Consider the following 27,037-nt stretch of genomic DNA (forward strand, 5'->3'; position numbering starts at 1 on the left):
CCCAGCACAGAACATGCCACAAATTAACTGCTCTATAAAGTTTGTTGTGCAAATGAATGAATAAATTCTTCTTAATAATGGCTTCTAGAACTCTAAATGTCTTCACTACACCCTTCTGCCTTCTTTGTGGTGCTATGATACTCTAATTGGAGATTTTGTTCTTGAGGACTGTTTTTGAGGCGGGGGTTGGGGGGAGGAGTATTGCTTAAATTCTTCCTCTAGGAGTTGATTAGCAGCTAGGAGGTTGTTGTTTTTTTAATTTTTTAAAATATATATATATATTTTTTCTTTTTTTTAAAAAATATTTTTTATTGATTAAGATATTGCATATGTGTACCCTCTACCCCCCCCCCCCCCCCCCCCCCGCTCATCCCCTCACCCCTCCGTTGTCCGTGTCCATTGGTTAGGCCTATATGCTTGCATATAAGTCCTTTGGTTGATCTTTCCCCCTTGCCCCCACCCTCCCCTACCTTCCCTCCAAGGCCCAACAGTCCAATCAATGCCTCTCCGTCTCTGGATCAGTCCTTGTTCATCAGTTTATGTTGTTCATTATATTCCACAAATGAGTGAGATCCTGTGGTATTTATCCGCTCTCCAGTTCCATCCATGCTGTGGCAAATGGTAAGAGTTCCTTTTTCTTCTTCCTCTTCTTAAAGAATACCTTTCAGCATTTCATATAATGCTGGTTTGGTGGTGATGAACTCCTTTAGCTTTTTCTTATCCGTGAAACTCTTTATCTGACCTTCCATTCTGAATGATAGCTTTGCTGGATAAAGTAATCTTGGTTGCAGGTTCTTGCTATTCATCTCTTTGAATATTTCTTGCCACTCTCTTCTGGCCTGCATGGTTTCTGTTGAGAAATCAGCTGACAGTCGAATGGGTACTCCCTTGTAGGTAACTGACTGTCTTTCTCTTGCTGCTTTTAAGATTCTCTCTTTATCTTTTGCTCTTGGCATTTTAATTATGATGTGTCTTGGTGTGGTCCTCTTTGGATTCCTTTTGTTTGGGGTTCTCTGCGCTTCCTGGACTTGTAAGTCCATTTCTTTCACCAGGTAGGGGAAGTTTTCTGTCATTATTTCTTCAAAAAGGTTTTCAATATCTTGCCCTCTCTCTCCTTCTGGTACCCCTATAATTCTGATGTTGGTACGCTTGAAGTTGTCCCAGAGGTTCCTTACACTATCTTCATATTTTTTGAATCTCTTTTCTTTTTTCTTTTTCGGTCGGGTATTTTTTGTTTCTTTGTATTTCAAATCTTTGACTTGATTCTTGGGATCCTCTTGTCTGCTGTTGGATCTCTGTAAATTATTCTTTATTTCAGTCAGTGTATGCTTAATTTCTAGTTGGTCCTTTTTCATGTCCTCCATGGTCTCACTATACTCCTTGAGGGATTCATTAAATTTATCGGCGGTTTCCATAAAATTCTTGAAAAACCTTATAAACGTGGCGTTGAACTCTATATCCAGTCGTTTGCTTTCCTCCGTTTCTGCCATTTGTGACCTTTTTCTTTGTCTCCGCATTTTGGCTGCTTCCCTGTGTTGATAGAGTGGCCCTGCGCGCCAGGTGTCCTGTAGGGCCCAGTGGCTCAGCCTCCCCAGTTACCTGGGGTAGACACTCTTGGTGCACTTTTGGTGCCTTGGTTGTTGTAGCATCACTGGGAGGAATTGACCTCCAGGCCAATTGGCTGTGGGAATCAGCTGTGTCTGAAGTGGGAGAATGGTCCCCCTCTGACCACTGGGTACAGTGGCTCCTGGATCTAAGGAGGTGCTAATTCAGCCCCTGCCTGAGGCCACACAGCAGGAGCCACGAAGAGGCTCAGCTGTGAAGCAATGCAAGCCGCTGCGGGGCCTTGGGCCTTCTCTTGGAGGTTCCGGGTCTGCCTGGCTGGGCTGTAGTTAGGTACATTCACATGCAAAAGCCTCTGCCTCAGCCTGGGTGGGGCGGGGTCTCAGGGAGTCAAAGGGCGGTGAAAGCAGCTATGGTGATTCTCCGCGCCCGGAGTCGCGCGTCTCAGTGTCCCGGTAACGGCTGCAAGCACCTCTGAGGGAAAGCCGCCCTCAAGTTCGCCCGCTGCCGCCTGACAGACCAGCCTCTCCCTGTATGAGCCCTGGGTCCCCAGAGACCCGCTGGAACCGGAGTTCAGAGCAGTTGGGAGCTTGTGATTCAAAAAGACAGCCGCGTCCTCAGGCGCCACCCCCTTTCCGCGCCCGCGAGCCGCCGCCGTACCTCTGCACTTCACCTCTGGCTCTCAGCGTGCCCCTCTTTTCTTCTAGTTGTAGAAATTACACTCAGCCAGCCTTCCTGTTGTTCTGGACGATGTTTGCTCTGACCCTTGCGGCATTCTTCAATTGTTGTGTGAGGCGACAATTTCCCGGTGTTTATCTATGCCGCCATCTTAGTTTCTCCAACCCTATTCTTAAAATATATTTTATTGATTTTTTTTACAGAGAGGAAGGGAGAGGGATAGAGAGTTAGAAACATCAATAAGAGAGAAACATCAATCAACTGCCTCCTGCACACCCCCTACTGGGGATGTGCCCACAACCAAGGTACATGCCCTTGACCAGAATCGAACCTGGGACCCTTCAGTCCGCAGGCTGACGCTCTATCCACCGAGCCAAACCGGGTAGGATGAGGTTGTTGGTTTTTTAAATATTTATTGTTGAAAGTATTACATAGGTCCTCCTTTCCCCCCATAAACCTCTTCTAGTCCACTTCCGTCCCTCCACCCCAGACCCTCACCACGCCATTGTCTGTGTCCATGGGTTATGCATATATGCATACAAGTTCGTGGGTTGATCTCTTCCCACCCACCTTCCCCTGCCTTCCCTCTGAGGTTCAACAGTCTTTTCATGCTTCTATGTCTCTGGGTCTATTTTTGATCATCAGTTTATTTGGTTCATTAGATTCCACATATAAGTGAGATCATGTGATACTTACCTTTCTCTGACTGGCTTATTTCACTTAGCATAATACTCTCCAGGTCCATCCATGCTGTTGCAAATGGTAAGAGTTCTTTCTTTTTTATTGCTACGTAGTATTCCATTGTGTAAATGTACCATAGTTTTTTTTTATCCACTAGGGTGCATATATTCTTTCTGATGAGTGTTTCAGGCTTCTTAGGATAATTCCTTGAAGTGGGATGACTGGGTCAATAGAAGTTCCATTTTTAATTTTTTGAAGAAACTCCATACTGTTTTCCACAGTGGCTATACCAGTCTACATTCCCACCAGCAGTATACTAGGGTTCCCTTTTTCTTTACAACCTTGCCAACACTTGTCGTTGGTTGATTTGTTGATCATAGCCATTCTGACAGGTGTAAGGTGATATCTCATTGTCGTTTTGATTTCCATCTCTCAGATGATTAGTGACTTTGAGCATTTTTTCATATGTCTCTTGGCTTTCTGTATGTCCACTTTGGAGAAGTGTCTATATAAGTCCTTTGCCCGCTTTTTAATTGAATTGTTTGTCTTCCTTTTGTTAAGTTGAATGAATTCCCTATATATTTTGGAGATAAGGAGCTCGTAGGTTCTTAAAGTGGGGCATGAATTTTTTTCTTTTATATATTTTGTTCCAAAGGCTACCCTCTCACTTTCCAAAAGTTAGTGGTATTCACAAAGAACACATGGTGAGCCCTCAACTTTTTAACCATGTTTTTTGAAGTTGGTGTTCCTTTTTGGCAATGGAATCTAGAAGTTTTTTCTGCTGGTGAGTGCTTGGCTGGGTTTGTTTCCCAGGGTCTTAGAAAGCCATGCATAGGGATTGTAGGATGGGGAACAACTGAGAGGCTGGGCACATTTTTAGTATTTTTGTATTTCTCTTATAGTATATTAAATCTATTAATATTTAGGAAAACTTAATTTACACATAGGAGAGCTTATTTTATGCCACCAAAGCTGTAGAGTTTATTTACAGCTCTGGCAGGTGTTACTCAGTGGTTAGAGCGTCAGTCCACTATTCTAAGTTCTTTTTGTAAATTAACTCATTTATAATACCCTCAAATGATGATATTATGAAGTTTTATATTACATACTATTATCTCCATTTTACAAATGATGTGCATGATACTCTGAAAGTAACTGGTGGAACTAGGATTCAAACCCAGGCAGCGTGGCTCTCGAATCAAACTCTGAACCATTATGCTAACTGAATCCAAGCCAGTGTAACCCTCTGGCCCCTAACTGACTATCTTTATTTTAGACTGGCCAAATATTTGGAAATCTTTTTCTTCCTCCTATGAAGTAACAGAATGTGCATTGACTAGTAGTTGTAAGCTAAGCACTGCTCGGTGTTGTAGGGAAAACTCAAGTGAGAGACATTCATTTAGTTATTTAATAACCACATATCCTGCTCTGTGCCAGGCCCTATGCTTGGAGGTGAGGTGAGTTTATGGAGCTAAATCAATTATTCATTTGGGTGTCCCAAAGAATATGCAAGATGATGGGTAAAGAGATAAATAACAAATAAAATACTTTCTATATTTGAGTTGCTTAGGAAAGTAAGAGGGGTGTAATTAAATAGAAGTTATATTATGATGGGATAAGTATTGTTATAGATGTGTTCCCTGAGACATGAGAGAACAAATAGGATAGCACAGTTCACTTGCTTGGGAGAGGTCTGGAAAACTTCACAGAGGCAGTGACTTTTTCTTTAGCAGATAAAGAGAGGGAGAAAACATTTTATATGGAGCACCTTATGTAAAGGTATAGAGGTATAAATAAGCATGGTTTGTTCAAGGAGCCTGAAGTGGCTTGATGTGTCTAGAGCAAATATTGCCAAACTTTTTTTATAAAGAGCCAGACAGTCAATCAATAGTTTAGGCTTTGCTGGTCATACAATCTCTGTCACAACAACTCAACTTTGCCTTTCTAACACGAAAGCAGCTATAAACTATATATAAATGAATGAGTGTTGCTGTTTTCTAATAAAACTTTATTTTCAGCTCTGGCAGGTATACCTCAGTAGTTAGAGTGTCAGCCCACTCACCAGAGGGTTGTGGGTTCAATTTCCGATCAAGGGCACGTACCTGGGTTTTGGGTTCGCTCCCTGGTTAGAGCACCTGCAGGAGGCAACCAGTTGATGTGTGTTTCTCCCCTCCCTCCCTCTCTCCCTGTCTGAAAGCAATCAAAAAAATATCCTCAGGTGAGGATTAACAACAACAAAAATACCCAGAAAAACTTTATTTACAAAAATAAGTAGTTAGCTGGATTTGACCCATAACCATAGTTTCCTGACCCTTGGTCTGGAGTGTAGGTATCAGGTAGGGAAGGATAGTGACCAGGAAGTTAGTTTATGGCCCAGATTGTAAAAGGTCTTGAATGCCAGGCCAAGAAGCTAAGGCTTTATCATGTAGGTAATGGGGAGCCATGAGATTTTAAGTAGTTGCTTTGGTATAGTTAGATTTGTACTTTACAAAGGTCATTCTGGTGACTAAGTGGCAGAAGTGAGACTGATGTACCAAGGTGAGTGAGAAATGGCTGTCCTTTCCCTGCCCTTAAGTAGTAGTTTATCTCACTGGAGACAGATTCACCTCTAAGACATCCATGTCCTGGCACTATCTATAGATGTCATTCAGAGCTGTTGCAGCTAAAATGTGGGTTCTTGCTAGATATACAAGAGGTGAATATGAGTCAGGAAGCTTCTCAGGTCTGGGACATGTGTCTTATGGGTTCTAAATATGTATTGTGTGTGTTGGGGGGGGGAGTGGGAGTGGAGGTGGTGAGGTTTGGTTTGGGAGACATGGAAGGTGAGCAAGTGGGGAGCAAGGTGGGAAAGGGTAGGGAGGATTAGATGGTTCTAAGAATCCAAGAGACCTGCCCAGATCCTTGCACCCAAAGATATGTTACTCCTCTTCTGGCTTTATATCAGTGAATTCTGTTCACTGATAAAACTGGCTGGGCCTGTTTTGTGGGGACTATAGAGATATGTCTCCTTTCTTCACTGCTCTCACCCACATTTCACTACTGCTTAACACTTGGGATGAGTTGCATGCTTTGTGCCATCACCAGGAAGATCATTTTTCTGAACTCATAGAGCTAAATATACTTAGAGACAGCTGTTCTCTTGGCTCTTCAGAGAGCTATTAACTAGCCAATGCTGCATTCCCTATGGTAAGCCAAGACTTTTAGGGAGCCTCCTTAGAACTCCCTGAGAGAAGAGCTGCTTGTTCTGAGTCTGAAATAGTAAATCCTCATGGAGCCAAATGTTGCCTCTTTGGTTTTGTTTTTGCTTTTTGTTGCCTTTAAACTTGGTCTTAAATAAGACTTTAGCTATTAGCTGATGTAGGACAGTGTTTAGAGTAATATGGTGGTAATGCCCATCTCAAGTATATTGAACATTGGAGTTCTAGTCCAGCACTATGTTCTTGTATGCTATGTTTATGGCTGGGTAACTGGGACCTTCTATCAGAGGATGTATAGCAAGCATGTCAAACTCACGGCCCATGGGCCACATGCGACCCACAACGAATATTTTTGCAGCCTGGCCAATTTAATGGTATGTAAGGATGTTTTAATAAAAATTTTGTAACTTAATTTTTACAATATCCTGTTATACATAATTATCAATAACAAACTACAACGTTCCTTAATGACTGATTACTATAATCATGTTGCATTCATTTCCCTTACATGCAGGTGCACCATTTCTCTCCATTAATATTAGCAGTGAATATTTTAGCAGCCGATTGCCAGGTCATTAGTCTTGTATTGACTTGCTTGGTGTATGCAACAGGAAATATTTCACTTTTGGAGAACAAGAAAAAATAGGTTTATTTGTGTTGCGCTTATTAATTTGTGCAGTTATTCAGTGTCTGGTAAGTTAATGTTTAAGAAAAAATATTAATTTTTATTAAAATGTTCTATTATTTTATGTTAATGATTACTCATTTATTTCAGCCCTTTGTATTCAGCATGTCTCTATCAAAATAAACCTACGTTTCTATGAAAATTGAAGCGTTTGTTTTTTTGCGGCTCACATAAACTTAAACCTTGTTTATTTGGCCCGTGTTAGCCTTTGAGTTTGACATACTTGATGTATAGTTTAGTAGGGGAGACAGACAAATAACAAGACTAATAAGGGTATACAAGGTGGCTGTAGGAACACAGAAGAGTCATCTTTGATCAGGAAGTTTTTTCTCTTTTATATCCTCATCTCACCCTTCTTACAATAATAATCACAACTAACATTCTGGTTGTACTTTAAAATCTACAGAGTGGCCGAAACCAGTTTGGCTCAGTGGATAGAGCGTCGGCCTGTGGACTCAAGGGTCCCGGGTTCGATTCCGGTCAAGGGCATGTACCTTGGTTGCGGGCACATCCCCAGTGGGAGGTTTGCAGGAGGCGGCTGATTGATGTTTCTCTCTCATCGATGTTTCTGGCTCTCTATCCCTCTCCCTTCCTCTCTGTAGAAAATCAATAAAATATATTTAAAAAATATATACTTATAAAAAAAATAATAAAATCTACAGAGTGCTTTTGTGTACATGAGGAGTCACAAGCTCCATGCCTCTGAGGGGCTGGGGGTATCATAACTGAGTAATATGGACTGTACAAATGCACATACATAAATCTGTGAGTGTGGGAGCTGTGGCAAACTAGAGAGCACATGCCACTTTAGAAGGAGATGACTGTTGCTCAGCTCTGGCAGATTGTCACCAGGTAGATATGTGAACCTAGAAGTGCCAAGGGGGAAAGGTCTTAAGGTCCTCATTATCTCAGCACCAACTCCCCCACTTCCAAGCTGCCCCAAATTACAATATGGACAGTTGATTTTTTTAATTTTAAGTAAAATGTGAATAAAAACATCTTCATAAAACGTTGCATTTTAAAACTAATTTGTAATGAACGATATACATAAAAACAATGTGTTGGCTATGCAAACACTACTTTATGACAAATCTTTTAGCCACCACCCTCCCTTCTAATTAAATTGCTGCTCATAAGTCTCAAGTCTCTTCTATATAAAATTCTAAAGTTGTTAGTGGAGCTCAGTGCTCCTAAATCTTTTCTTTTTTTCCCCAAAAGTGCAAGATAGACAATGGATTTTAATGTATTGGAAAAAAAAGTTATTGCTGTGGCTTCAGATCCCATAATGCAGATAATCTTTCAAAAAATACAATCTGTTAAATTTTGGTGTAGTATCAAGACAAATATCCACAATTGTCTGAAATTACTATTAAAACACTCCTCTCCCAACTTTATCTGTGAGAGGTCATATTTTATTCAACTATTTCAACCAAAACAACACATTAAAATAGATTAAATATAGAACTAAATATGAGATTGTAGCTGTAATGTATTTGGCCAGACACTAAACATATTTACAAAATGTAAAACAATGCCATCCTTCTCCACAATTTTTGTTTGGGAAAATATACTTTTCATAAAATATGCTTTTTATGCTACATATAACAGATTTGTTATTAGATATTTTGATTTTTTTTCTTTAACTAGCCTAGAAAGCTGGCCTTTTTTTTTTTTTTGGTAAAGGTATTTTATTTTTAAAAAGGTTCAATTTATAAAATGCTCTGAGGGCCATTAAAAGATACATCCAAAGGCAGTTTATGACTTCTGTAAACAGGTTCCATTTAACCCTTCTCACACACAAATGAGAGGGATAATTAGCCTTCATTTTGAGAGGAAAAGGCTCAGAGAGGCTTGGGATATATTTTAAAGAGATAAATCTGGGAGAACCAAGATGGCGGCGATATAGGCAGACGCGTCCCAGGTCGTGTCCCGGAGCAAATGGAATGAACAGCTGAAACTAGTAACACCCACACCGAATTGGCGAAATTGCTCAGCTGGTGAGAGGGTTTGCAGCCGGGAAGAGCAGAACTCCCCTGGAAAGGTAAAAAAAAAAACAGGGATTTGGGCAGGAAAGTTTGCCAGACCTCTGAGCCCAGAGAGTCGGAGGGAGACCGCGTGGCAGACAGCCGCGTCCCCTGGGACAGGCATAGCCCCTGACGGAGGAAAGGAGAACCGCGGGATTCCTGGCGCCGCCAGGGAAATTGAGAGCTGGGTTCTGTGACCGCGGAGGACTGAGCCTAAAGGGGGCAGCCTGAAGAACTGACCTGACCATACAGTCCCGGTAAGAGAAGAAGCTTACAGAAACCAAGCCTTCCCCGTTTCCGCGGCTGTTTCCGCGGCCGGCGTGCGTTTGTCTGTTTTCACTGAATCCTGTTCATGGGACATTTCGGATACAGACACTCACCTGTGCTGAAGAGAGGGAGAGTGTGCGGAGGAGTGGAATCTGGGGAGAGACTGGGGAGAGAGGGGGAGCCGGGAGAGGTGGCAGCGAATTGAGTGCTGAGACACCCCTGAGCCCACGACTGGGGCAGCCACTCTCTCCAGAGAGTGAGGCTCCTCCCCCCGGCCCCCAGGCAAGGAGCACAGCCACACCCAGATTCCACCCTGTACGAGATCAAGGATTAAAATAACCTTATCAGTCCCTGGGAGTTAACAGGGTCTGGCCTATAGAGGGATTTTCAATCCCAGCAACAACATAGCGCCGGTAACTAACTATTACGCAGTCAGCTCTGGGCAGTGAACTTCCACTGGAAAGAGAGGCCCTATAGCCCCAGAGGCCAACCCCAGAACACTGCCACCCAGAGGCTGACCCACAAACTGACTCTTTGCTAAACACAAAATAAGGCAGTCTGGGAAATAAATGCGACCTGCTTTAAAATAAGGACTGTGGTTCACAACACAGAGGAACAGTATATCGCAGGGAAACTCAACACTCTCCTGAATACCTGGAAGGTCTAAGGCGAGCCACACTGAAGAATAGAAGAACCGAAGGACCTTCACTACTGCATTTTTTTTTTCTTTTTTCACTTTTTAACTAAGAAATCAATTTTTTTTAAATTTTTTTTTCTGTTCTTTTTTTTTTTCTTTTTCCATCACCTGATTTTACCCTTTTAATTACTACCTTCTTATTTTTTAACCAGTATTATTACTGCTACCATTTTACCATTTTTTAAAGTGCCATTTTATTTTCTCTTTATTTTATTTTGGGATTAGTGTTCTCCATTCTATTTTCATTGTTATATTATTGGTTGTTTCTAGTTTGCATTCATATCCAGGGAGCTGTTGGTGGAATTTGTTGGGATTAATGGCTGTTCTATAGGAGTATTCTCCTCATATAAAAAGTCTCTTCCCCTCTTCCACTTCATTCTCTCTTTTCGCTCTTTTTTTTTTTTCTTTTCTTTTCTCGCTTTTATTTTCACCCCTCCTTTTTCCCGATTTCATTTTTGCACTCCTTTTTTTGGTCCCTACTTTTCTTTTTTTTCTTTTATCTTTTTCTCTTCCTTCTTCCTTATCCCCTAATTCTCTTAATTCAGGTGGTCACCTTTATTTGGAGTTATTAATATCGTGAATATATTTGTGTATAGTGCCTGGTACGTGGTGCCTTGTTGTGTTGTATTTTGTGCCTTTAAATCAATGCAGCAGATCCAAGCAACAGCAACCTCCTGAGCACCACACCCTCTGCTGAGGAACAGCAGCTGTACGTGAAACCTCGCCCCACCAGCCAGAAGAGCCACCACAGCTGTGAACAGCACCCACCAGAGGAGCTGCTGCCAACTGAAGAGCAGCAGCTACCGCAACCGCCCGAAGAGCAACCACAGACCAAGGAGTCACTGCCACCCAGGGAGCAACCACTGAACGACTCAACATCTAGATATGTCAGTGAGATCAAACATGGGTATACAAAGAAACCCCCAAAGGAAAGAGAAGGAGGACTCTCCAGAAAAGCAGCTAAGTAATACAGAGGCATGCAACATGACAGATAAAGAATTCAGAATAAGGGTCCTAGAGTGCATAAACCGGATGGAGGAAAAAATCGACAACCTCTTCAAGAAGCAAGAAGAAACAGATGAAAAAATCGATAACATATGGAAGAAGCTAGAAGAAACAGATGAAAAAATCGATAACATATGGAAGAAGCTAGAAGAAACAGATGAAAAAATCAACAACTTAAGTAAGACCCAAGAAGAAATGAAGAGTGATATAGCTGCAATGAAAAACTCCATTGAAAGTATCAACAGTAGACTAGGAGAAGCGGAGGACCGAATTAGTGAATTAGAAGACAAGGAAGCAAAACACACCCAAAATGTACTGCAATTGGAGAAAAAAATTAAAAGACAGGAGGAGAGCCTAAGGGAGCTTTGGGACAACATGAAACGAAACAACATACGAATAATAGGAGTACCAGAACAACAGAAGGATGAACAAGGATTAGAAAACCTACTTGAAGAAATAATATCAGAAAACTTTCCTGAGGTGGGGAAGAAAAAAGTCACACAAGCCCAGAGAGTCCCAAACAAGGTGAACCCGAAAAGACCCACACCAAGACACATCATAATCACCATGGCAAATGTCCAGGACAAAGAGAGAAGCTTACAGGCTGCAAGAGAGAGACGGAAAGTTACATACAAGGGATCTCCCATTAGACTGTCAAATGATTTCTCAACAGAAACACATCAGGCCAGAAAAGAATGGACTGAAATTTACAAAGTGATGCAAAGCAAAGGACTGAATCCAAGAATACTCTATCCAGCAAGGCTATCATTCAAACTTGAAGGGGAAATAAGAAGCTTCACAGACAAAAAAAGGCTAAGTGAGTTTGTCACCACCAAGCCAGCAATGCAAGGAATGCTAAAGGGACTGGTATAAAAAGAAGAAATAAAAAGCTCAGAAAGAAAACAGCCACACACACACACAAAAAGAAATGGCTACAAACAAGTACCTTTCAATAATAACTTTAAACGTAAACGGACTAAATGCTCCAACCAAAAGACATCGAGTGGCTGAATGGATAAAAAAACATGACCCATACATCTGCTGTCTACAAGAAACCCACCTCATTAGAAGGGACTCACACAGACTGAAAGTGAAAGGATGGAAAAATATCTTTCAGGCAAATGGAAAGGAAAAGAAAGCTGGGGTAGCAATACTTATATCGGACAAAATAGACCTCAAAGTGAAGGCCTTAACAAGAGATAAGGAAGGCCACTTCATAATACTAAAGGGATCAATACAACAAGAAGATATAACCCTGGTAAACATATATGCACCCAATGTAGGAGCACCCAAATTCATAAAAAAACTCCTGGAAGATATCAAAGGAGAGATCGACAACAATACAATCATAGTAGGGGACTTTAATACACCATTGACAGCACTGGATAAGTCCTATAGACAAACAATCAGCAAAGATACAGCAATCCTAAATGACTCACTAGATCAGATGGACTTAATAGACATCTTCAGAACACTTCACCCCAAAGCCAGGGAATATACGTTCTTCTCAGGTGCTCATGGTACATCTTCAAAAATAGACCACATATTGGGTCACAAGCAAAGTATCCCCAAATTCAAGAAGATTGAAATCATAAAAAGCATCTTCGCAGACCACGATGGCATAATACTAGAAATAAACTACAATAAAAACAACCCAAAATACTCAAACACCTGGAAGCTGAATAGCATGCTATTAAATATTGATTGGGTTACCAATGAGATCAAAGAAGAAATTAAAAACATCCTGGAAACTAATGACAATGAAAACACAACAATCCAAAACCTATGGGACACAATGAAAGCAGTCCTGAGAGGGAAGTTTATAGCTCTACAGGCCTATCTCAAAAAACAAGAAAAAATGGTAGTAAATCATCTAACTCTACAACTCAAAGAATTAGAAAGAGAGCAACAAGAAAACCCCAGAGTGAGCAGAAGGAAGGAGATAATAAAGGTTAGAGCAGAAATAAATGACATAGAGACCAAAAAAAACAATACAGAAAATCAATGAAACCAAGAGCTGGTTCTTTGAAAGGATAAACAAGATTGACAAACCTCTAGCCAGACTCACCAAGAAGCAGAGAGAGAGGACCCAAATAAATAAAATCAGAAACGATAGAGGCGAAATAACAACAGACCCCACAGAAATACAAATGATTGTTAAAAAATACTATGGACAGCTCTACTCCAACAAACTAGACAACCTGGAGGAAATGGACAAATTCCTAGAAAAATACAACATTCCAAAACTCAATCAGGAAGAATCTAAAAATCTCAACAGGCCAATAACTATGGAAGAAATTGAAGCAGTCATCAAAAAGCTTCCATCAAACAAAAGCCCAGGACCAGACGGCTTCACAGGGGAGTTTTACCAAACATTCAAGGAAGAACTAAAACCTATCCTCCTCAGACTACTACAAAAAATTCAAGAGGAAGGAACACTTCCAAGCTCATTCTATGAAGCCAGCATCACCCTAATACCAAAACCAGGTAAAGACAACACAATGAAAGAGAATTACAGGCCAATATCCCTCATGAACATAGATGCCAAAATCCTCAACAAAATCTTGGCAAATCGGATCCAGCAGTACATCAGAAAGATCATACACCATGACCAAGTAGGATTTATCCCAGGGATGCAAGGATGGTACAATATCCGCAAATCAATAAACGTGATACATCACATAAACAAATTGAAAGAAAAAAAACCACATGGTCATATCAATTGATGCAGAAAAAGCATTTGACAAAATTCAACACCCATTTTTGATAAAAACTCTCAGCAAGGTGGGAGTAGAAGGATCATACCTCAACATAATAAAAGCCATATATGACAGGCCCACAGCCAACATCATACTCAACGGACAAAAACTAACACCATTTCCCCTAAGAACAGGAACAAGACAGGGATGCCCCCTCTCACCGCTCCTGTTCAACATAGTACTGGAAGTGTTAGCCATTGCAATTCGGCAAGAAGAAGAAATAAAAGGCATCCAAATTGGAAAAGAGGAAGTAAAACTGTCCTTATTTGCAGACGACATGATATTATACATACAAAACCCTAGAGATTCCATCAAAAAGCTACTAGACTTAATACATGAATTTGGCAATGTAGCAGGATACAAAATTAACCCCAAGAAATCTGAGGCATTTCTATACACCAATAGTGAACTTTCAGAAAGAGAGATTATAAAAACAATACCGTTTACCATTGCACCAAAAAAATTAAGCTACCTAGGAATAAACTTTAAAGAGGTAAAAGACCTCTACTCAGAAAACTACAGGACGTTGAAAAAAGATATAGAGGAAGACATAAACAGATGGAAGAACATACCGTGTTCATGGATTGGTAGAATCAACATCATTAAAATGTCCATACTACCCAAAGCAATCTATAAATTCAACGCACTTCCCATTAAAATACCAACGGCATACTTCAGAGATCTAGAACGAACTCTCCAAAAATTCATCTGGAATAAAAAAAGACCCCGAATAGCTGCAGCAATCCTGAAAAAGAACAAAGTAGGTGGGATCTCAATACCAGATATCAAGTTGTATTACAAAGCCACTGTTCTCAAAACTGCCTGGTACTGGCACAAGAATAGGCATATAGATCAATGGAATAGAATAGAGAGCCCAGAAATCGGCCCGAACCAATATGCTCAATTAATATTTGACAAAGGAGGCAAGAACATACAATGGAGCCAAGATAATCTCTTCAATAAATGGTGCTGGGAAAATTGGACAGATATATGCAAGAAAATGAAACTAGACCACCAACTTACACCATACACAAAAATAAACTCAAAATGGATAAAGGACTTAAATGTACGACGGGAAACCATAAAAATTCTAGAAGAATTCAAAGGCAAGAAAATCTCAGACATATGCCGAAGCAATTTCTTCACTGATACAGCTCCTAGGGCACTTGAAACTAAAGAAAAAATGAACAAATGGGACTACATCAAAATAAAAAGCTTCTGCACAGCAAAAGAAACCATCAACAAAACAATGAGAAAACCCACTGTGTGGGAAAACATATTTGCCAATGACATATCTGATAAGGGCCTAATCTCCAAAATTTATAGGGAACTCATACAACTTAACAAAAGAAAGATAAACAATCCAATCAAAAAATGGGCAAAGGACCTAAATAGACACCTTTCAAAAGAGGACATCCAGAAAGCCAAGAGACATATGAAAACATGCTCAAAGTCACTAATCATCCGAGAGATGCAAATCAAAACAGCAATGAGGTACCATCTCACACCTGTCAGACTGGCTATCATCAACAAATCAACAAACGACAAGTGCTGGAGAGGATGTGGAGAAAAAGGAACACTTGTGCACTGCTGGTGGGAATGCAGACTGGTGCAGCCACTATGGAAGACAGTATGGAGTTTCCTTAAAAAACTGAAAATGGAACTCCCACTTGACCCTGTGATCCCACTTCTAGGAATATATCCCAAGAAACCAGAAACACCAATCAGAAAGGATATATGCACCCCTATGTTCATAGCAGCACAATTCACCATAGCTAAGATCTGGAAACAGCCTAAGTGCCCATCAGTAGATGAATGGATTAGAAAACTGTGGTACATCTACACGATGGAATACTATGCTGCTGTAAAAATGAAGGAACTCTTACCATTTGCAACGTCATGGATGGAACTGGAGAGCATTATGCTAAGTGAAATAAGCCAGTCAATAAAGGAAAAATACCACATGATCTCACTCATTCATGGACAATAGAGACCATTATAAACTTTTGAACAATAATAGATACAGAGGCAGAGCTGCCTCAAACAGATTGTCAAACTGCAGCGGGAAGGCCGGGGAGGGTTGGGGGGCAGGAAGTAGGGGGGTAAGAGATCAACTAAAGGACTTGTATGCATGCATATAAGCATAACCAATGGACATAAGACACTGGGTGATAGGGGAGGCTAGGGGACTGTCTAGGGCGGGGGGATAAAATGGATACATATGTAATACCCTTTGTAATACTTTAAGCAATAAAAAAAATAAATAAATAAATAAAAATAAGCAAAATCAAAAAAAAAAGAGAGATAAATCTGTAATCCTTAAAAATTTTTAGTTTGATTTATGCTTTTTAATATATTTTTTATTAATTTCATAGAGGAAGGGAGAGGGAGAGAGAGATAGAAACATCAATGATAAGAGAGAATCATTCAACAGGTTCTTTATGGTATACGTATCCTTTTTTGGTCCTCTTAGGCTCTAACCCAGATCCTCATAATCTACACTGGTCTCCTGGCTATTCATTGAACATACTAAGTATCTCCTTGCCTCAGGGCCTTTGTATTTGTCATCCCTATTCTCAGGATACTCTTCTTCCAGTTATTCTGCCTGCTTTTCTCCAACATCTCCTTCAGATATTTGCTTAAAAGCCACTTTCTTAATGAGACTTTCTTTGACTCCTCTATTTAAAATGACAAACCACTAATACCACTACTCTTAGCATTCTTTATGCTTTTATTCTTGCTTTAAATAAATTATTGTCTTTTTTACCCAAATAGGATGTTAGTATTACTGGTCCAAAGTTTGTGTGCCCAATGCTTTAAAAGACCCAAATTCAAAATGTCAGTTTGGAGTAAGAAAAGGTTTATTGATTGAGAATGTGCCATTGAGCAGATAGGAGTCCTAAACCTCAAATCCATCTTTTTTTGTTTTATTTGTTCTTTTTAAATTTTTTTTTCTCAAATCCATCTTAAGAAAGTACAGAGTTCAGGCTTCTTTTATATCAACAGAAGGGAAAATGGGAGGGGCTGTTTTTGTAAAAACTCAAGCCCCAAGCAGAATTCCTCTCATGATTAGTATGTGTAAAGCAGGAGCTATTAACCTAAGGGCCATGGGAACAACAGCAGGTTTGAACAAGCTGGAGTAAGAGAGAGTGAGCACTTCACTGTTACGCTGGCTCAATGAAGACAAAAATTTCTATGTGCTGTTTACTACTTACTGCATTTCTAATGCCTGGAACTATGCCTGGCACATAGAAATCTTATATTTGTTGAATAAATGAATACATTTATGTCCCCAGACTGGCTGTCTCAGACTGCCTGTGACTGTGTCTTCGCTGAGATGTCTCAATGTCTGTGTTTAAGGTCTAAACTCATCACTTTAGGTCCCCAGTGAGAACAATTAGACTCTCAATAAAATTAACAACATTGAAATAGAAGAGCCAAGGGATGATGGGGCCCAGATATTGGAAAAAACTTTTTAAGTATAAAGTAAAATAAAAAGTATAATAAAATAGTCAAATGTTAGCACAAAAATGGAAATATGGGTTAGTACAAAAGAATGGAGAACCTAGAAATATATCCTACATGTAAGGGCTTAATTTATTATTAAATCACTAGAGGCATGATGCACGAAATTTGTACAAGAGTAGGCCTTTGCAGCAGTGACGGCTGCCTGGATCCCTCCCTCGCAGCCACAGTGGCTGCCTCCATCCCGCAGCTGCAGCCCTGGCTGCATCTGGAAGGAAGGATGTCCGGTCTAATTAGCATATTATGCTTTTATTATTATAGATGTTTTTCAAAACGGAATGGAAGACAAATAATTTAACAAATGGGGTTATAATAACTGGGTGGCAACTTGGGGAAAATGTTAAGGTTCACAACTTATAGCACATAATAAATTGAATGTCAGATGGCCTAAAAGCTGAGAGGAAGGGGTCTTCAAGCTACAGCCTGCGGGCCACATGCAAATACAAATATTGTATTTGTTCCCATTTTGTTTTTTTACTTCAAAATAAGATATGTGCAGTGTGCATAGGAATTTGTTCATAGTTTTTTTTTAAACTATAGTCTGGCCCTCCAACGGTCTGAGGGACAGTGAACTGGCCCCCTGTTTAAAAAGTTTGAGGACCCCTGATCTACACTAATAAAAGACAAAGATGCTAATTGACCGTACCTTTGCTATGCCCCAAGCCACGCCCACCAGCCAATCAGAGCGACTATATGCAAATTACCCCAACCAAGATGGCGGCCGGCAGCCACGGAGCTGGAGCAAGCAGGAGGCTTGGTTGCCCGGGCGATAGAGGAAGCCAAGCTTCCCGCCTGCCCTGAGGTGGCTGTGGCCTCTGCTCATGGCAACAAAGTTTCAATTATAGAAGACAAATAAATCCCAGATACCTGCTTCCAACCAGCCTCCACTGGGAGTTTGGGTGGCTGGGGCCTGTGGCCAGCCTGGAAACAGCCATCAGCCCCTCACTCAGGATGGCCACACCCTCATGGGGTGAGGGTCCCCCTGGGGAGCTTGGTCAGCCTGCAAAGAGCCATCAGCCCCTCACCCAGACTCGCCAGGTACCCCAGCAGGACCCCCCACCCTGAAGGGGCTGTGGCCTGCCTGCAAACAGCCATCAGCCACTCACCCAGGCTGGCCACACCCTCATGGGGTGAGGGTCCCTGTTGGAGGACTTGGCCAGCCTGCAAACTGAGATCAGCCACTCACCCAGACTGGTCAGGCACCCCAGCAGGACCCCCCACCCCCCTGAAGGGGGTGTGGCCAGCCTGAAAACGGCCCTCAGCCCCTCACCCAGGCTAGCCAGGCACCTCAGTGGGGACCCCCACACTGAAGGTGCTGTGACCAGCCTGCAAACAGCCATCAGCCCCTCACCCAGGCTGGCTCAGCACTCCTATATAATAAAAGGGTAATATTCAAATTGACCCTAACAGCAGAAGGACTGGGAATGACTGGTCACTATGACACACACTGACCACCAGGGGGCAGATGCTCAATGCAGGAGCTGCCCCCTGGTGGTCAGTGCGCTCCCACAGGGGGAGCTCTGCTCAGCCACAAGCCAGGCTGATGGCTGCCAGTACAGCGGTGGTGGTGGGAGCCTCTCCCGCCTCCTCAGCAGCGCTAAGGATGTCAGACTGCAGCTTAGGCCTGCTCCCGGCTGGCAAGTGGACATCCCCCGAGGGCTCCTGGGCTACCAGAGGGATATCTGACTGCCAGCTTAGGCCCAACCCCCCCAGGGAGCGGGCCTAAGCCAGCAGATGGTCATCCCCCGAGGGTCCCAGACTGCGAGAGGGCACAGGCCAGGCTGAGGGACCCCCCCAACCCCAAGTGCACAAATTTTTGTGCACCGGGTATCTAGTTAAAAAATAAAAAAATATTTAAAATAGCTTATTTTCCTAAGAATTGACAAAATCTCCTTGCTCTGGGATCTTCACCATGTGACCTACTTAATCTTTATTAAAAAATAGCTTTTATCAACACTTTTAAATGAGAGTTGGGGAGCTGGAGAACCTAACCCTCTGATGTCAGAGGTACTTTAGTTGTGGTGAGAGGGCACAAAGAGCAGTTCAACCTGTGTACTGTATGTGAACATTGCTTTCACCATCTTACCTAACCAGAGATCTTGATTTCCCTACATCATTCTAGCCTCCTTTGAGGTATAGCTGACCATACCCATATGCCAGGTAGTTGATAGAATATGTTAGAGCTGCACTCTAACATGTAGCCATTTAAATCTAAATTAATGTTTTAAAATTTCCAGTTATTTAGCCACATTATGAGCGCTCAATAGCCATATGTGCCTAGTGCAGTGGTCTGCAAACTGTGGCTTGGCAAACCATGGCTCGTGAGCCACATGCGGCTCTTTGGCCTCTTTAGTGTGGATCTTCCACGAAATACCGGCTCTTCCACAAAATACTGACTTCTGCGCATGGGCCACGAAGTTTCAATTGCACTGTATGTGCACGCCCGCCTGTGGTATTTTGTGGCAGATCCACACTCAAGGGGCCAAAGAGCCACATGTGGCTTGCGAGCTGCGGTTTGTCGACCACGGGCCTAATGGCAACTGTTTAGACAGGACAGATATTGAACATGTCCATCATTGTAGAAGGTTTTATTGGACAGTGCTACATTATAGTTCTTGTGCATAGCAGGCTATACCCTGACTAGGTTGAGAATGCTCCATTGTGGACTTTCTTCAAACTTCTTGCCTAGGTCATTAAGCCCAGCTGTCTCAATGTCTGCAAAGCCATAAATACTTGTTTATGGTTCCAGGGAATCTGGGACCATACTGGCAATCATCTGTTCATTTAGTCAACAACATTTATTGGCATTACTCTGGGTTCAGGCCCTTTTCTGAACCCCAGATAAAGAAAGATGGAGAGGAAGACATTTCCTGAAAATCCTACTAAAATGTGCTTTTATGAGAGTAGTGATCAGAATTGCACATTTCTTTGATGTTTGAGGCTCGGTGGAAAGCAGTGATCAGTGTTCAGTCCTTTACATACTAATGAGGTTATAGTGATCAGGCTGATTGAGTATTCATGAAATTAATTACCAGATAAATTTCTAAAAGCTAGAAATTAGAAATATGGGTTAGTACAAAAGAATGGAGAACCTAGATTCCTTTTGTTTTTCTTCTTTCCTGTAGAAGTATATTATGAAAAGAAATCCAGGTAATTAAAGGACAGCATATGCAGTACAGGGGAGAAATTTGGACTGTAAAACCAGATATCTTGGGTTGAAATACTAACTCCATCACTTATCAGCTATAACCTTGAACAACTGTTTCAGTAATGTAATGTTGTATAACAAACTTCCCCAAAGCTTAGTGGCTTAAAACAACAACATTTATTTTGGCATGTATTTGCAATCTGGGTATGACTCAGTAGGGACAGCTCATCTCTGTCTACTTGGCCATCAGGTGAAGTAACTCAAAAACTGGGCTTCCCTGGCTGGTTAGAACATTGGCCTGAGCACCAAAGGGTCACAGGTTTGATTTCCCGTTAAGGGCACATACTTGGGTTGCATATTCTTGCAGGTTCAATCCCTAGCCCCAGTCAGGGTGCGTGTGGGAGGCAACCAGTCTATGTGTCTCTCAGCTCTCTCTCCCTCCCTCCCTCCCTCCCTCCCTCCCAGCAAATAATTTAACCTGTCTAAAGAAACTTAATGTGATTTGGGGCCAACTGCATTATGTTTGAGAATATTACTGTTCTCATTTGTAAAACAGATATGATAATTCAGTAGTTGTGAGAATTAGATGAGAAAATACTGTAGAATTTCTTAGAATATTGCTTAGTGTATAATTAAGTGTTCAAACATTGTTAATTCTTTCTCCCTTCTTTCCTCTTCTGGCTTATTGAATTCCAGTTAACAATCATTTATTATCTTCCCATAATTAAAAAATGAAGAAATTTCCTACTCATATTTATTTTTTCAAGTGAAACATATTACAAAAAAGAAAAGGCTATCTAGTTGGAAACTAGGACATAGGCACATGGAAGGATACATGAATGATGGGATACACTTGTGCATTGGGTAGAGAGGGTGTGCTGTGGATAGCTCAATGACCTTTATGGCTATCTTGGTGGGCTGGCTCCTAGGTATCTCTTGTGACTTGTGCACTTTTTCCTTGCAGTTCCTGAGGGAAGACCTCAATTACCATGACCCGACGGTGAAACACAACACCTTCCATGGTGAGGATAAGCTCATCAGCGTGGAGGACCTATGGAAGGCCTGGAAGTCCTCAGAAGGTAATAGGCAGCCTGGTTGTCCATCCTAGTTGCTGGCAGATATAGAGAAGAGAGAAGAAGATAGGCAGCAACTTGGCTTTAAAAGGACATGAGTATAAAATGCTTAGTAAAGAGCAAATTATTGAAATGTTTCTATATACAGTCACTAGATAAGAATGAATAGTCATTGTGCTGGGAATCGGGGAAGGTGCTCCAAACAGAACTGAGGTAATTCTTCACTGGAATTATAATTGAATTCAATCCTATCCCTATCCTTCTCCTCAATAGTCCCCTCCACCCCCAGTTTCTGCTTCTTCATCTCCAGAGATAGGGAGCTTGCTGGCCATTTGAGGCAGCCCCTTTCTTCTATAGCTTCCCATTTGGTCCCAGCTCTGCTGAGTCTTAGATGATTCAAAGATTGGAAGAAAGATGGTCTCTCCCCTGAGTCTCCCTTTTTTAGGTTAAGTAGCCCTAGTTCTTTGAAGAAAAAATGTTTTATCAGCCTCCTCCTCATCCTGGGTTTCCTGCCTGTGAACATTATTGTTAATGTCTTTCTTAGATCAGAGCTACTAGAGTTGCATACAGTCCCTCTGGTAGGGTTTGATCAGCACAGAGTGGAGCAGAACCATCAGCTTCTCAGTTCTGGACCCTGTGTGTCTATTAGTACAATCTGATTAGATACTGGCCCTTCAGCAGTCATATCATTCTGCTGACTCATGTTGAACTTATTGAATAAAAACTTTTGATCTTTTTCATGTGTAAAACCGCTAAACCATGACTATTATTTTTTCTGGAATATTTGCTTCAGAATTCTGAGTGGAAGAACATGTCTAATTGTGTGAGACTTGACAGGGAAAGGAAAAACAGGACTTCTCTCTGTTTTTATGTGTGGCTAGAGCTTCTTTTGATACCAGTAGAATTGGAAGCAATCTCTTCCCTACTGTTAGGGTAGGTGTTGATACTAAGCGGATTTAAACATTAAGTGACCTCCAGGGTCCCTGGTTTTACAGATGAGGAACCTCAGGCCTAGATTTATAAAATTACTATTTGTTGTCATGCATTTAGCTAATAGTAGAGCCAGGACTTAGACTTGGTCCTCTGTTCTCTAGGCCAGTGCTTTTCCATACCATCTTGGTTGAAAGCACTGGCCTGGTGGTAGAGAAGACCAGTTTTGGTAGGAATTAGGTAGTTTCTATTTCTGCTTAAATTATTACGCTAGAATTATTGAATTTTAGATCTGGAAGGGATCTTCTAAAATATAGATCAAAAGCATTAAATTTGAAATAGACTTATATTCTAATCCTGGCACTAGGATGGGCAGGCTGATAGTTCTTATTAACTCTGTGTTTTTATCAGTTTAGAAGAAGCATAAATTAGGTATATGGACAGCTTCTTGGAAATCTTTAGAAGCTGAGTTCATGGTGGAGGCTTTTTTGTAATAGCTCCTTTGAAACTCAGGCTGTCTACTGATGAGAAATCCATCAGTGAAATTATCTTTGGAATTATACTAGCACTGCCAGGAAAAATCTCCTATTACTACCGTGTAATTTTAATTTACTTATTTTTCTGTACTAACATGAGGACATGGCGCCTGGGTTTCAAGAGTGGGTTTCATAAGTAGGAACTTAGAATGAAAGATGGCAGGGAGAACATTCCTGACTCATACAGAAGTAGCTGGCAGGAAAAGAGATCAAGAAAGGGCAGAAACAGAGGGACTAAATAATAAGACTAGAAAACAGCCAAAGACAATTTTCTAGTAAGAAGTTTATTTATGGACTTAGCAACTATTTGAAACACTTCCAACTGTGTTCTATATGACAGGAAGATAGACAACAATGAAGTGAGTTTTCACGAGTTGGTCCCCATTACTGATGAGCAGAAAAAAACATTTCAGTTGTAAATAAAATTTACTTTTAGATCATAATAAAGAATTTAAAGCATTTAATTGAGCAAAGGAAGCTGCAGCCTGGGAAACACAGATTTAGGTAGCAACCTAGATTATGTTCCTTGGAGACAAAGATGAGGCTGCCTTTTATTGTGAAAGTTCCACCCCAGGTTCCCATTAAATCTATTTTATGTACATGAGGTATCCAAATTATGCAGTTCTCATTAGACAGGGCAGGTCTCAGTCTTTTGGTAGAAAGAGGAAACCAGGGCTTACCTGCAGTTGTTGACTCAGATGATGTAAGCAAACGGGGCAAAGTGTGGGAAGCTAAGAGTTCATTTTGAGGTTCTTCCCCATACACAGAGTGCCTGAGAAGTCCCTGTCTGAAAATGGCCATTAGGGTTTTTATTATTTATAAAGTTTGGGCCCTCAATTGACTATGAGGAGCCCATTTCCTCAGATAAATTTCCTCTCAGGGTTCACATCAAATTAATCTTTTTTCTTAGGGTCCACACAATGCACAGTGTTGAAGTTCGCAGCTAAGCTGAGAAGTGATATATACTAGGATGTACCATTAGGATTTGCTAATCATATGTCATGCCTGGTGGTTTAAAAAACTAAAAGCGAGAATCTTGTATACTATTTCTCACAACAATTTGCTTCATTATTTAGAGCAAGGCCCCCAATCTCGTTGGAATGATGATTTCCAGAGCTACAAAAAGCATGTAATTCTGGCACTGGCTCAAATTGGCTGGTCTGAGTTTCACTAGATAATGTAGATAGCAGCAGTGTTGATTGATGTTCAGAACATTAGTTGGCCAATGTCAGTACCATCGATGTGATTAGTGTTGTTAAGATTTCTGACTAATGTTAGGAGCCAGTCTTTTCTCTGTGTTATTTAAATTTTAGCAGGAAAGCCTGGTGATCTCTACATTAGCCAACTCTGGACTTTTAATAATAGAAACAACAACTCAAAAATGACTCTAATGTTTATGTAGTGTTTAGTATGTGCTAGACACTGTTCTGAGTGCTTTACATATTGTAACTAATTTATTTCTCTCAAAAATCTTATGAAGTGTAAACACTATGATTTAGAATTTAGTATATTTCCTCATTTCCATTTACAGATGAGTAAAATGAGACAGAGTGAGTGATTAAGTGAAATAATGTAATAAAGCCTGGCCAGTGTGGCTCAGTGATTGAGCATTGACCCATGAGCCAGGAGGTCACGGTTGGATTCCTGGTCAGGGCACATGCCCTGGGTTGTGGGCTCCATCCCCGTTAGGGAGCATGTAGGAAGCAGCCAACCAATGCTTCTTTCTCATCATTGATGTTTCTATCTCTCCCTCTCCCTTCCTCCCTCTGAAATCAATAAAAACATATTTTAAAAAAAGAAATAATGTAATGCAATTCTGTTACTAATTACTTAGAGTTAATGCTGACTTCATAATTTAAGGGCCCAGGCCCCAACAAGACTGCCCTTACTTCAGATACCAACCAACCACAAGCTCTGGGTGTTTCCAGGCCACCTGTGCTCTGACCAACTAGCTATAAAATTAGGGGTTTTCCACTATCCCCTCATGTTTGATAATTTGCAAAATCAGCAATTTTCAACTGGTGTGTTGAAAGAATTTTTAAAACATGCAATAAATGACAATTTAGTCAGGGGGACTGACCTATTTTCCCTTAGATTGTCAAATTAAAAAAATGACAACAGCAAACACAATAATAGCCGTCTGGTGTGAATGAATCAAAATTATACCTTTTTGTGTGTGTATGAGACCGGCAAAACATATATTTTTTGGTGTGCTGCAGAATTTTAGTAGTTTATGTGTATGATGAGATGAAAAAGGTTGAAAATCGCTGTACTAAATGATTCACAGGACTCACAAAAGTGCTATAAATATGATTTAAGTTTTACTACAAAGGATAAATATTAGGACCAGCTAAAAGAAGAGACCAATAAGGCAAGGTCTGCCAGGATCTTGAATGTGGAGTTTCTGTGTCCTCTCCCTGTGGAATCAGGACATATCATCCTTCTGGTCCATCAATCATTAATGTGATTGCTAACCAGAAAGCTCAACTGAGCCTCAGTGTGCAGAGTTTTTATTGGGGTCCTATTGGATAGGCATGGTTGATTGACCCATTGGCCACATGATGGAAATCAATCTCCACCCCATTTTTCTCCCTAAAGGTTGGGCTGATAACACCTGGCTCAACCACTGAGCTATACCAGCCAGGCATAGTCTACTTTTATTTTATTTTTTAAAAATATATTTTATTGATTTTTTACAGAGAGTAATAGAGAATTAGAAACATCGATGAGAGAGAAACACTGATTTAGCTGTCTCCTGCACACTCCCCACTGGGAATGTGCCCTCAACCAAGGTACATGCCCTTGACTGGAATCGAACCTGGGACCCTTCAGTCTGCAGGCTGATGCTCTATTTACTAGCCACACTGGTTAGGGTGGCATAGTCTACTTTTAAAACATATTATTATACCTTGTCTCATAGTATAAGAACTGTACAAAAGTGTATTTCCATTTCTTCCCTCTGAAGTCAATTGTATGACTTGCCTCATTTGTTTACCGTCTCTCAAAGATTACTGTCCATTGTAGGCTGATCTCCAATGTCTTGAAAACCATTGTTTTATATGTTTTGTTCTTTTTTTTAGTTTCAGGAGGGGGATGGTAAATTCTATTCTTGTTACTTCATCTTGTCCTGAACCAGAAGTCTTGGCTTAATCATATTTTGCTTGGATGCTTTCATACTATTCTTCTTGGCCCAGTCTAGCTCTATTACAATCTATTCTATAACTGGTTCCAGAGACATCTTTCTAAAATAAATACCTGACTAGGTCTCTGCTTACATTTTTTTCAGAGGCTTCCTATTTTCTTTTTCTTTTTAAATAATGAAACAAACATGCTAGGACACCAAATTTCTGGGTGGGAGAAATATTCTTAAATGGAACCTGCACAAATAAAGATATTGCTAAAGATGTTACAAGTAAATTCCAGTGTAATCACAATATAGTAATTATATATTATTTTGAGAAGATAAATATTGGCTTTCCTGTTGTTCAGGTAACACTTGAGTTTGTGTAGAATTTATAGTAAAGCTTAGATCACAATTGCTGTCTCATTTGGGATTCAACAAAATAAGCTACTGCAAGCTCAGTAGTTGTTGATAAAAGAAATTATTACAGAAAATGACATTGCTCTTTTTTTTCATGTTTATTCCTGAAATGTCAGAGCATTGAAGTTAAATGTCCATTTGTAATCTCAAAATAAATTAACCTCAGTTGGGTTAAAAAAAAAAAAAGATCAATATATACATATAAATAAAAATCTGGTGATCTTCTTTTATAACTTAAAAGTTTCCTTGTGTCATCCTGATACACCAAGGTTGCGGGTTTGATCCCTGGTCAAGGCACATACAGGAATCAACCAGTGAATGAATAAATAAGTGGAACATCAAATCGATGTTTCTCCCTCTCCCTGCCCTCCCCCACTTTCTCTCTAAAAAAACAAAATATTTCTTTATATTGTAATATTGTGGGTCTCCATATTGTCCTCCAAAATTTCTGTTTCTCTCCTATGATTTGTGCAAACATGCTTGCATAAAAAAACAATTAACTGAATGACTTCTATATACTAGGCATTGTGCTAGATTAGTTTAGCATAAGAGACCCATCTTATTTCTTTTTTTTTTTTTAATTAAATCTTTATTGTTCAGATTATTACATTTGTTCCTTTTTTTTCCCCCCCATAACTCCCCTCCTCCCAGTTCCCGCCCCACCCTCCGCCCTCACTCCCCACCCACTGTCCTCATCCATAGGTGCACGATTTTTGTCCAGTCTCTTC

The 27,037-nt window shown here is 40.7% G+C and overlaps 1 protein-coding gene across 12 annotated transcripts in view; it reads left to right on the top strand.

Annotated features, from left to right (window-relative positions):
* STIM1 (stromal interaction molecule 1) overlaps positions 1 to 27,037 on the top strand; it is a 228,975-nt gene that overhangs the window by 148,728 nt on the left and 53,210 nt on the right. For all 12 annotated transcript variants that reach the window (XR_009454416.1, XR_009454417.1, XM_059708614.1 and 9 more), the window contains one exon: positions 21,194 to 21,308. Coding sequence is in view for 10 of the 12 variants with exons in the window: in XM_059708614.1 (XP_059564597.1) it covers positions 21,194 to 21,308 (115 nt within the window). In the remaining 2 variants the exon portion in view is untranslated. The remainder of the gene's footprint in view (positions 1 to 21,193; positions 21,309 to 27,037) is intronic.

Source organism: Myotis daubentonii, chromosome 9, assembly GCF_963259705.1.
Source record: "Myotis daubentonii chromosome 9, mMyoDau2.1, whole genome shotgun sequence".
Classification (NCBI taxonomy): Eukaryota; Metazoa; Chordata; class Mammalia; order Chiroptera; family Vespertilionidae; genus Myotis; species Myotis daubentonii.